This window comes from Impatiens glandulifera, chromosome 9 (assembly GCF_907164915.1).
Source record: "Impatiens glandulifera chromosome 9, dImpGla2.1, whole genome shotgun sequence".
In the NCBI taxonomy this organism is placed as follows: Eukaryota; Viridiplantae; Streptophyta; class Magnoliopsida; order Ericales; family Balsaminaceae; genus Impatiens; species Impatiens glandulifera.
Genome location: NC_061870.1, coordinates 4,805,772 through 4,817,346, shown reverse-complemented (window position 1 = coordinate 4,817,346; position 11,575 = coordinate 4,805,772). Strand labels below are relative to the sequence as shown.

Genomic DNA, 11,575 nt, shown 5'->3' with positions numbered 1-11,575 from the left:
TTTATCTTGCTCCCAAATAAGTGAATTAAGTGGGGGCCCAAGATGGGCCTATTTGCTGGGCTCTTCCTCATGGACTAAGGAAAACAAAAAACCCAACAATAAGATGACAAATCAGTCATCTCATTCATCAAACTATGATCCACAATGTATAGACAATTAAGATAGAACAAAAGAAGTAACAAAATCATCACCTTCGAATTAACTTGTTAGGATCGGTGTTGACAATAGAGATATGGCTCTGACTATTGTGAATAGCTTAAACACTTCAATTCGATTTTAAATATGTTAAAAGTTAAAATTGGGTTCTATTCTTCTCAAATCTTCACAAACTCTTGAACAAGTTCAAGTGCAGAACCATTTGTTGGATTTGAAGCTTCAGATGAATAAATGTCAATAGTAGAAAATAAAGAACACAAAGAGTTTTATGGATGTTTGGAGATAAAATTCCTACGTCACCCTTCTTCCTCAACATTAAGGATATTCACTAGAAGACTTTGATTGATATAGAACACACTACACAAACCCAGTCAAAAACCACATGACTTAACAACCGCCTACTTCTGAACTTCTAGCTAACTCTTTGTTGAACAGAAAACCCTCTGTTCAACTTACAACACTGAGATTTCACACCGAAAAGATAGTATATGAATTACAAAATGATCACACGGACATAGAATGAGTAATTAATGCTTGAGGTTGAGAGATTGGATAATCAAGAGAGAGAGCTTAAGCAACAATATGTGTGTGTGTGAAGCAAATTTGTGGTGACCGATTGTTCGTCCGTTGTCCTTGGGATTCTATTTATACTGGAAGTGCATCAACAGTCGAAACTTCTTTGAGGACACGTGTCCTCCTTTTATTGGACGACCTCCAATAGTACAAAGGTAAATCAAACTGAGCATTGGGATCATGGCCATACCAGACAAGTAGTGTGCCGAATATCCTATAATATTGTCTTGTACTAGAGAGATTCAACATGGGAAATTTGAATAATAAACGCATATGTGACAGTCTTTCATTTATTGGGATCAGCTGGTTTATCAGACGGTTGAAAACGATAACTACAGATGAGCTGAGTATGTAGTTAGACGGATGCTTCCTTTAGACGGCTGCTAAAGTAAGGCATCAGATGTTCTTCTTTAGACCGCGTCTAAGAATAAGTTAGACGACGTCTAACTACGCTTCCCTTTAGACCACGTCTAAAGGAGTTAGACCGCATTTAATTATGCTTCTCTTTAGACCATGTCTAACTGCGCTTCCCTTTAGACCACGTCTAAAGGAGTTAGACCGTGTCTAACTGCGCTTCCCTTTAGACCACGTCTAAAGGAGTTAGAGCGCGTCTAACTGTGCTTCCCTTTAGACCACGTCTAAAAGAGTTTGACCGCGTCTAACTACGCTTCCCTTTAGACCACGTCTAAAGGAGTTAGACCGTGTCTAACTGCACTTCCCTTTAGACCACGTTTAAAGGAGTTAGACCGCGTTTAACTGCACTTCCCTTTAGACCACATCTAAAGGAGTTAGACCGCGTCTAACTACGCTTTCCTTTAGACCATGTCTAAAGAAGTTAGACCGCGTCTAACTACGCTTCCCTTTAGACCACGTCTAAAAAATTAGACTGCATCTAACTGTGTTTCCCTTTAGACCACGTCTAAAGGAGTTAGACCGCATCTAACTGCGCTTCCCTTTAGACCACGTCTAAAGAAGTTAGACCTCGTCTAACTGCGCTTCCATTTAGACCACTTCTAAAGGGATTAAACGACGTCTACTCGCATACTTCAAACTCCATCTGAAGTAGAAAGACGTCTTAAGGCGCCTACTTCAGACCACGTCTGAAGAGGTTAGACGGTGTCTACTGACCAGAACGGCTTCTTACGTTTCCTTGAGATGTACCTGCACAAAGACAGTTTCACAATTTAGTCTTATTCGTTTGTTTGTGCATAACTATGTTTTATTTTAATTAATCCGCACATCATCAAAATAATGTTAGCTTATAATTAGAGCAATGTTGATTTAAATAAACTTATTTCCTAAGTTTATTTTAATTTACTCAACAATTTCCCCCTTTTTTATAATGTTAAAACTTAGTTAGAAGATTAGGAAGATTAGTGAAAATTCCATCCAATTAGATTTCATATAAAATCAAAGTTTCTCATTAACAGACATAGAGAAAAATTTCTCAAAATGGGTCACTCCTATCCTCCTCATCCCTAGTTGATAGTCCTTTTTGCCTGATCTTCCCCCTTGATTGCAGGCCGCTTCTTTCCCCCCTTTTTGACATTATCGGGAAGATCAATCACAAAATCCTATTTCTATTAGAGTCCTTTGAAACCTCAAACTACTTCTCCTTTCCCTTGCTCTTCCTACCCTAAAGAAGTAGTTATAAACCCTTTGGACGTCCAAGACTTTGGAAGACTTAATGAGGACCCCACGTCCAATATTAAATCGGAGATGAGCGAGCAACATGCTGAGCTGAGCAGCATACCCAGAAAGATTCCTTAGAGAAGAGAACAACTTCACCAAGTAGTTAAAAAGGATTTTTGATCATTTGATGGTTGTTCCCTTGGTTATAGCCACCATCATTCCAAAAATCTTTTTGGAATAGACATTTGTGGCTACCTTTGCCAAAAGGGATTTAGAAATGATGTCGTTGAGAATAGAAAACTCTGGTTTTAAGGATGAATTTTTCCCATGAGATTCGACAGGGAAGGAGGTATCTGAGAAGACACTCTTCATTTCAGATAGGATATCATCTGGAGAAGTGGGGAACTCTGTCAATGCCTCCGACGAATGTTCGAAGAACAAAGCGAATGTTTATTCAGAGAAGGAGACTTCATCTCATTTTATCGTCGCATAGATAATGCCGTCGATTATCCTTGCAGACGCAAAGAAGTCACGAACCTCGAGTTTGTGAATGATGATAGGACCCCCAAGAAACTTCCTCAGGCCGAAAGCTTCAAGAGTTTCGAACATTGCAACCATTTCTAGAAGCGTCGAAGAAGAGACATACTCAAAGTTTACTTGCAGAGTGTTTAGAGCAATGGAGGCCATTTCTTAGCTTAAGATTTTGAATGAAGAAGAAGACTTATGGTTACATGCAACTCAGAATCTCAAGAGGTTTTTAAAGAGAAAGAAGACGAATTCAGACTCACAAAGAGGATACTAAATCTCTTCAGATGTGTTAGTTACTTTTATAGTTCATAGTCAATACGTAACAGTAAATAATCATAAATGACATCTATTAAAATACTTGAGTGTGATAATGAACCGTCATTATAAAAAAAAGTATGTTCCCAAGAAATCTTATCATTAAGCGACACCATTTAAAAGAAATATCATAGAAACTATTATTAGTTAAAAGACGTGCATTAACTATAAGAAATAGTAGTCATATTTATAACATTGAGAGACACATGTCTTTAAGTTATTCAGAGTTTAGAAATATGACTGTTCACTTTATGGGCGGGAAAAGTACATGGATAGATCATGAGACGATGGACAACTGTCCCACTCGTCCGAAGATGAAACGTCTAATGACGCATGTAGTTAGACGTTTGTGCAATTGTCCCACTCGTCCGAAGATGAAACGTCTAATGACACATGTAGTTAGACGTTTGTGCTATCCGCATGCCTTCTAAGCTGGGTAGACGTCTTGTTCAGACGATATCTAAACGCGCTCATCTATAAATGTCTAACATGCATCTGTTCGTACGTCGTCTAATTACGCATGTCTACAGACGCTTCAAACGTATGTCTTACATATAGACGTCTAACCAAGATTAATTTACAAGTTGCTTGGATAATAACTCGTCTAAGTACATGGTTTCTTTAGACAACTGATCTAATCAGTCCTATTGAGACTTCCGTCTACACACGTCTATCCAACCATCTTAATCAAGAAATTTCCCCCTAAATTTGTGCAAGCTAGAACTCGGAACCGACACCAGGATACACAATGTCTTCCATGTCTCGCAATTAAAATAATTCCAAGGAACCCCTGCTGCTATTGAAAATATTCCCCAACTAAGATAACAACCAAACAGGACCGACAAGACATCATGGTGCATGGGAAAATGAAAAAACAGTTGTTGATCATTTGGGATGGGTCCCAAATAGAAGACCAAACTTGGGAAGATGCCGAAGTGATAAGCATTCAATGCTCGGAGATGTTGGCAGCAAGGAGGCAAACAAGACAAAAGTCTCTTCATCGGGGTTGACGAACTTCTGAAGGGGGAGATGATGTTACGCTCCACGAATAAAAAACAGCACCCTTCTCGGTCCTATGGAGCACTTGGGCTAGAGACTCGGTCGGGAACTTTATATTCATAGCATAACAATATTTTAATTCTGTTTTTCTATTTCCCACAAAACTGATTGTTGACTAAGTCCCTAAAAGTTGTTGTAACAGAATTGTAACCGACTACTCTTGGGTAATTCAGTCGCTATATATGCTGATGCTCACCCTTTTTTTGGGCATGAATGAAAGCTTTGTGAAAGTTCTTACTCTTAATTATCTTCTCGGTCTTGAACCTCTATCTTGGACTACTAGGTGTATTATAGTAGTATTCTCTTCTCACCTTTGTTTCTTCTCTCTTTAACCTCGAATTCTCTTCTCATATTATTTCCGTTACGCTTGATTATAGAATTCAATACCCTGTCCCATCAATCAAGAAATCGTTTCTTGAAGTAAAGACTCAGAAAGCTAAGTTATAGTTTTAAGCTTAACAAAAAAAATTAGTGGATCCGAAGGAGTATAAGCGTATCATCGAGTGTCTTAGGTACTTGACGCACACTCGACTCGATATCTCTTATGCAGTTGGCATAGTGAATCAATACATGGAGAAGCCTACCACTCTACACCAAAAGGCAGTAAAACACATTCTTCTAACAATGACGAGTTATGGGATTCAATTAAGAAGAGGACGAGAAGTGGAAGAACTCATTGGTTTTACTAACAATGACCTAGCCAGTGACACAGACGACAGAAAAAGTACTGGAGGGATGGTGTTTTATCTAAACAGGAATTTAATCACCTGGAAATCTCAGAAATAGCGAACTGTTGCTTTATCTTCTTGTGAGGCGAAGTTTATGGCAGCTACTGCAACGTCGTGCCAATGACTTTGGATGAGAAACTTGTTAAACAAGGTGCTCGGATGCGAGCCGAGGCCAGTAACCCTTTATGTCGACAACAAATCCGCAATAGCATTAATGAAGAATCCAGTGTTTATGGACGTAGAAAACACATCGACACTCGGTTCCACTTCATCCATGAATGCGTCGAGAACCGACAGATCATTGTAGAGTTCGTAGGCACAAGAGAACAACGAGCAGACATTCTCACTAAGGCACTAACAAGAGTCAAATTTGCAGAGATGCGGGAGCTGTTCAGTGTGAAGAATCTCAAACCAAATCAAGCTTATGGGGGAGATTGTGAGTTTAAGCATTGATTGTCAGAAAATTGAAAGTTGTGGGTCTTTATTGTCTTTTATACAATTAGGGTTTATTTAATTATTAATGGGCTTGGGCCTATATGTATAAGTAATTTAGGGTTTTTAGGCTAATTACTCATTTATAATGGTTGTTTGTAAAGGTTAATACAAATCACTTGAAAATAGAAATAATTTTTCCTATTCATCAAATCTTATTGTCCTTCCCAGTTTTCCAGGGTTTTCTTTCTTCGTAATCGTTTTTCAAAGATCCAATAGTCAAAAGCCAACACAATCTTGTTCGGTAGAGTTCTTACAGTCAAAATGACTAAGGTCTCCCGAACAGAATTTGTGTGCTAAATATAATCCCTGATTATCGGTGGAATCTCATTCACTAGATTGGTACTAAAGAAACAAATCCCTAGTGGTCGACTGGTTTACTTTTTCGATAATATATCGAACAACGTCTTCTTACTCTTCTTACTCCTACCGTACTACCAAGGTATCATGATTTCCAGTCGTAAGAGGTTTTTGATTCTATGATATTCTAATTCATTAGTAATAAAACCAAATGTTTTCCTATGACTTACATAAGATAGACTATGATTTCTTTGGTTTTATTCTTCAGATAGGCCAACAATTGAAATGAAATACAGAGATCTTGAATGTTTACATTTGTTCTCGGAATTGTTGGTCGTGATATTCGGTGGTGGACTGTCGGAATCTTGACACTAGTCTAAGAACTTCAAGATTTACAAAGATCTAATTTGAGTGGAACGGAAGATTGAAGAAGAATAAAAATGAAGAGTAACGAATGGAGAGTAGATGAAGAGAAGGGCTTGTAATTTATTTAATTTGTTTTTTCCAAATGGCATATAATTTGAAAACAAAAATGCGAGGTCAAATAAAAGTAACGGATTTAACGCCCGTTTAGGAAAAAGCCCCAAATTTTGACAAAAGTTTGATAGTCGGAGCTTCATATGACTTCAATCAAAGTTTGAACCCCAAATAATAAAAATGCTCAAAGTTTGAGTCATATGACGAAATAAAAAAGGTGTAATTTGAGAAATAAACCCAATATTTCTAATTTTTAATTGAATAAATTGATGTATCACAATTAGATTCTCAAGATAGACGTGATGAAAATAAAATAAAACATTGTATTAGTGAATATTTATGATAACTGTTACCTAAGCCTAAGCGAAAGCCCATGCCCAAGACCAGTTAAGACAGCCCACTTATCTTTCTTTTTTCTTGTAACATGTTAGTAATCAGATTAAACTTGAAAAAAATGTAATTCAAAATTTTTTTTCTTAAGCTTCTAAAAATTCCATTTAAAACTATAATTTTATTTATAAAAGAATCGAGACACTGACAGCCCAATTTTGAGGGTCAAATGGATAATGACAGAAGATGTTTAATAGTATGAGTATTTAAAAAAAAAAAGAAGTTAATTTTGTCATTTCTGTTTCTATTTTTCCTTAGAATATGGATTATTTGCCTACCTTAGAAAGGAATTGCCCATAATATATATATATATATATATATATAATTTATTTCAAAATAAATAAATAAATAAAATTCCTACTTGCTGCATCTGAAAGCATTAAAGTATTTTTCTTATAATATATAATAATCTAGACTATTCTTCACAAGTTGGATATTTTCTCTCTCTGCAATCCCTCTGATTTTGTTTGCTAGTTTCTCTCTCTAAAGTTGACCCTCTTTAAAAGATTCCGATCTTCTTCTCTGATAAAATTAGAGCTTCTCGGCTCACAATCTAACCTCTTAATCAATCAGCTTTCGAAAGAATAGAGTGGAAGAGAGACAGAGAGAGAGAATGGTACGCTTTTCGATCTATTATTATTATTATATGACAACCATTTTTTTTATGTTTGGTTTAATAATTAGCAGGAAGTAGTGGAGCAACATCATCAACAGCTTACGACATGGGATGGGTATGTGGACTGGAGAAACAGGCCTTCCGTGAGAGGTCGACATGGCGGTATGATGGCCGCTTCCTTCGTCTTAGGTATATCGATCGATCGATCGATCTCTTAAAGTTAATTATAAGTAAACAGTTGCATGTGTTATGTGTTGATCAATGTTTAATATGTACGTAGTTGTGGAGATCTTAGAGAACTTGGCGTATTTAGCTAATGCAAGCAATTTGGTGTTGTATCTAACACAATACATGCATTTATCGCCTTCAAAATCAGCCAATTCGGTCACAAATTTCATGGGGACTGCTTTTTTGCTCGCCCTTCTCGGCGGCTTCCTCTCTGATGCCTTCTTCACATCCTATCAAATCTTCCTCTCAAGTGCCCTAGTTCAGTTTCTGGTAATCTCTCTCTCCCTCCCTCTCAACACGAGTATATATTACTTTTACTTTTGACTATTTTTACCTTCACTATTCACGTTTTCATATAATATATATGAGATCGATGCGGGCGTCTATCTTTATATTTTTATATATATATATATTAAAGAAAGAAGAAAGAAAAAAATAAAATAAAAAAGAAAAAAATAAAATAAAGACAAATTCATGGTGCTGGTGAAGCCATTGAATGGGCAGCTGACGCATCAATATTTATTTATTTAAAAATAGTCATTTTCTTTGTTCTTCACCATCCTATATAGGGATCTTATATCATTTTTTTTTCTCATCAGTTTGACAATTTGCAATAATACCTCCTTTTTCAGTGGACCCAATAAATCGTATTAAATAATAATAAGAAGAAGAAATATGAGCCACTTTGATTGTCCATCTCAGATAAAAGATGATGGCCCACAAACTTGCCCCTAGTTTTTGGGCAACTTGAAGAAAAAAAAAAGGTTAATTCATGTGATCATATATACGTCCTCAATTTAGTTAAGAAACAAAAAAACCAAACTATTCTACTTGTAATGTCTCAGTCTTATTGGTTATACATCTTCTAAACCATACAATGATTTTTGTTTTCTTCACCTCCTTATTTTCTGCATGCTTCCTTTTTTACTCTTTACATACAGTAGCTTTATTTAATTTTTCATTTATAAGCCGTTCATTATGAATTATTAATTACTGCTACTTTAACAAAAGAGAAATGCAGTTATATTATAGCATTAATAAATACACAAAATAAGAAAAACATGTCCTGTTTAATTTATAGCACAAACGTTATTGTCTTGTGACTTGGTTTGTGGACCATGACAAATGCATGATCAAGATTCAATCCAACTTGTTCCAGGTTGCGTTTCAAGTGCGCATGTATGTCAAGTGTGCTGGTCCCATACCTAAGAGAATTAACTTACATATGACACGTGTGCACTCATAAGCCAATAACCCAATGTCTTACATGAAAAAGTTGGTGCTTCATTATATATAAGCCTTAGAAATATATTCTCTCTGGCAATTTGTTTCAAATCTGCAGTTTACCATATATAATATTTATCTTAATTGAGAATATTTTTACTTTTATCAAAAATGATATCTGTGTACTCTAATCCATGATTTCATTATATTATATTATATGAAACAGGGTCTAATAGTATTGACAATCCAAGCTCGGTCACCTTCACTAAAGCCTCCTGCATGCAACAATAAAGATGATGCGGCGGTGGATTTTCCCTGCGAGGAAGTGGCTGGAGTAAAGGCGGCTATGCTATTTGTGGGTTTATATATAGTGGCACTCGGAGTTGGCGGCATCAAAGGCTCCTTGCCGGCTCACGGGGCTGAGCAATTCGATGAAGAAACCGCAATTGGTAGAAAGCAGAGATCGAGTTTTTTTAACTACTATGTCTTCTGTCTGGCTTGCGGAGCACTAGTTGCGGTCACGTTAGTTGTTTGGATTGAGGACAACAAAGGCTGGCAATGGGGATTTGGTGTTTCCACTTTGGCTATTCTATTGTCTATCCCTGTTTTTCTTTCTGGTTCTAGTTTTTATAGGAACAAGATTCCAACTGGAAGCCCATTGACCACCATCTCTAAAGTCTGTTTAGCGGCTGTTTTCAATAATTGCATTGGGAAAAACCCGAGAAACGCAATTGCAAACCTGGAATCAGAAAATCCATCAGGGACTCTCAAGTTCCTAAACAGGGCATCTCAGAACAAACCAGTTCATCCAAGATTTGAATGCTCAATTCAGGAGGTTGAAGAAGTTAAGGTTGTCCTGGGAATTCTTCCAATTTTCGCATGCACAATCATGCTCAATTGTTGCCTGGCCCAATTGTCGACTTTCTCGGTTCAGCAGGCAGCCACCATGGATACCAAACTAGGCTCCCTTAGAGTTCCACCGGCTTCTCTCCCTGTTTTTCCCGTAGTTTTCATCATGACCTTGGCCCCTGCCTACGATCATTTCATAATCCCATTTGCGAGACGAGTCACCAACTCTGAAATGGGCGTAACCCATCTCCAGCGAATCGGAGTAGGCCTCTTCCTCTCTGTTATCGCCATGGCCGTGGCCGCAGTTGTGGAAATCAAGAGGAGAACCGTCGCTTCCGACCGGAATCTGATGGACTCCACAAAACCCTTGCCCATCACATTCTTGTGGGTGGGATTTCAGTACCTGTTTTTAGGGTCAGCAGATCTTTTCACGCTAGCTGGATTATTGGAATTTTTCTTCACGGAGGCGCCTATGAAAATGAGGTCTTTAGCCACTTCACTTTCATGGGCATCCTTGGCCGTGGGGTACTACTTGAGTAGCGTCATTGTATCAATTGTGAATGAAGTCACTGGCGGATCTGGTCATAGGCGCTGGCTCTCTGGCGCAAACATTAATCATTTCAGGCTAGACAGGTTCTACTGGCTAATGTGCTCATTGAGTGGATTGAATTTCTTGCATTACCTTTTCTGGGCATCAAAGTACAAGTACAGATCCAATGGGGCCAACAAGTGAAATACAAAGAAACCATATTCTCTCATACATAATATATTCTTAATTTATGTTGTATATATATGAAGAAAAGCTCAAAATTCTATTATTAAACATGTCATAAGCACTAAAAATGACATTCAACTTGAAATGGGTTAAAATAAAAGCTCATTTGATTTTTATTTACAACACACATATATATATCGATCACAATTAGTTACTCCAAAATTAATAATGTTTAAAATATTAATACAGTTCAAAATGGTCTTGTTGATCTTTTAGTTTTACATCCATGTATTTTATTTTTCTTTAAGTCTTCGTATTTGTATAAAAGTTTAGATTCTTGTTCTTTCAATTTTATTAAAACAACATTCAAATAATACCTCACTCTTGTAATTGAATAAATTAAATAATATAAGAGTGGAAGGCTTAATTGTAAAAAAAACAAATTTATAAGGCTTAATTGTATTTTATGATGATATAAAAGGACTATAGTACACTCTACCAGAAATCCATTATTTTGGATTTTGTACCTCTAAGTTTGAGAGACTTATTTAGTGCGAACTTTTTTTAGGTGCGTAGTATATAATGTAAAGAGATATTCTTTTTCATTTAGGTTAATTGAGTTTTGAGATTTATAAGAAAGAACAGAGTATTAACACAATTAAGAGTTTGAGGTAACAACAGAAGATTTATGTTTGTTGGAGTTTGTACCATTTGATTTGCTTCAAACGTTGATAGTTTGTTGGTTATTTATGGGATTACGTTCTTAACAGTGAAGATCTGTTTTCGGAGTCTTTTAAGTCAGTTCAAGAGAAAATTAGAATTGAAAAACTAATAAGGTTGGCTGATTTTGTTATATCTTGTTCTTTGTTGTTATTTGTCAAGATAATTATGTGATCTTAATACACTTGATTATTGACTCTAGTTTGGTTATAACTAGAGTAATCTCTATTCGTAACCTTGTTGATAATAGTAGATTGTTAAGTGGCTTGACTGGTCCCGTAGTTTTTTACTCTCAATCTGAAGAAAGGTTCTTCACGCTAAAATTTGTCTTGCATTGTCGTTTTGATTTCATTTTGTTTTGATCACTTCTTATACCTAGTTAATTGGGAAAGTATTATGTTTTGTACAAAAACATTTCTCATCAAAATGGTATTAGAGCTTGGTTTTATTTGAGTAGAAGGATGGAGACTAACACATCTAGAATGGTGAGCTAAAATGGTTCTAAATTATAATATATAGAATGCTAAAATGGAATATTTAATGTATGTGAAATGTTTTCATTTGTCTATGTTC

General features: G+C 36.3%; 1 protein-coding gene across 1 annotated transcript; it reads left to right on the top strand.

Moving 5' to 3' along the window:
* Positions 1-7,098: 7,098 nt before the first annotated feature.
* LOC124915279 (protein NRT1/ PTR FAMILY 4.6-like) lies at positions 7,099-10,469 on the top strand. Its single transcript, XM_047455970.1, has 4 exons — positions 7,099-7,266; positions 7,335-7,455; positions 7,547-7,764; positions 8,945-10,469. Exons 1-4 carry the CDS (start codon positions 7,264-7,266, stop codon positions 10,298-10,300), a joined length of 1,698 nt encoding a protein of 565 aa, XP_047311926.1. The 5' UTR covers positions 7,099-7,263; the 3' UTR covers positions 10,301-10,469.
* Positions 10,470-11,575: the final 1,106 nt, after the last annotated feature.

Excerpts from the sequence above, each read along its gene's own strand:
- LOC124915279 (XM_047455970.1), top strand. Across the intron at positions 7,456-7,546 it reads GGCCGCTTCCTTCGTCTTAG|TTGTGGAGATCTTAGAGAAC; the intron begins GTATATCGATCG and ends ATATGTACGTAG. Across the intron at positions 7,765-8,944 it reads GTGCCCTAGTTCAGTTTCTG|GGTCTAATAGTATTGACAAT; the intron begins GTAATCTCTCTC and ends TATATGAAACAG.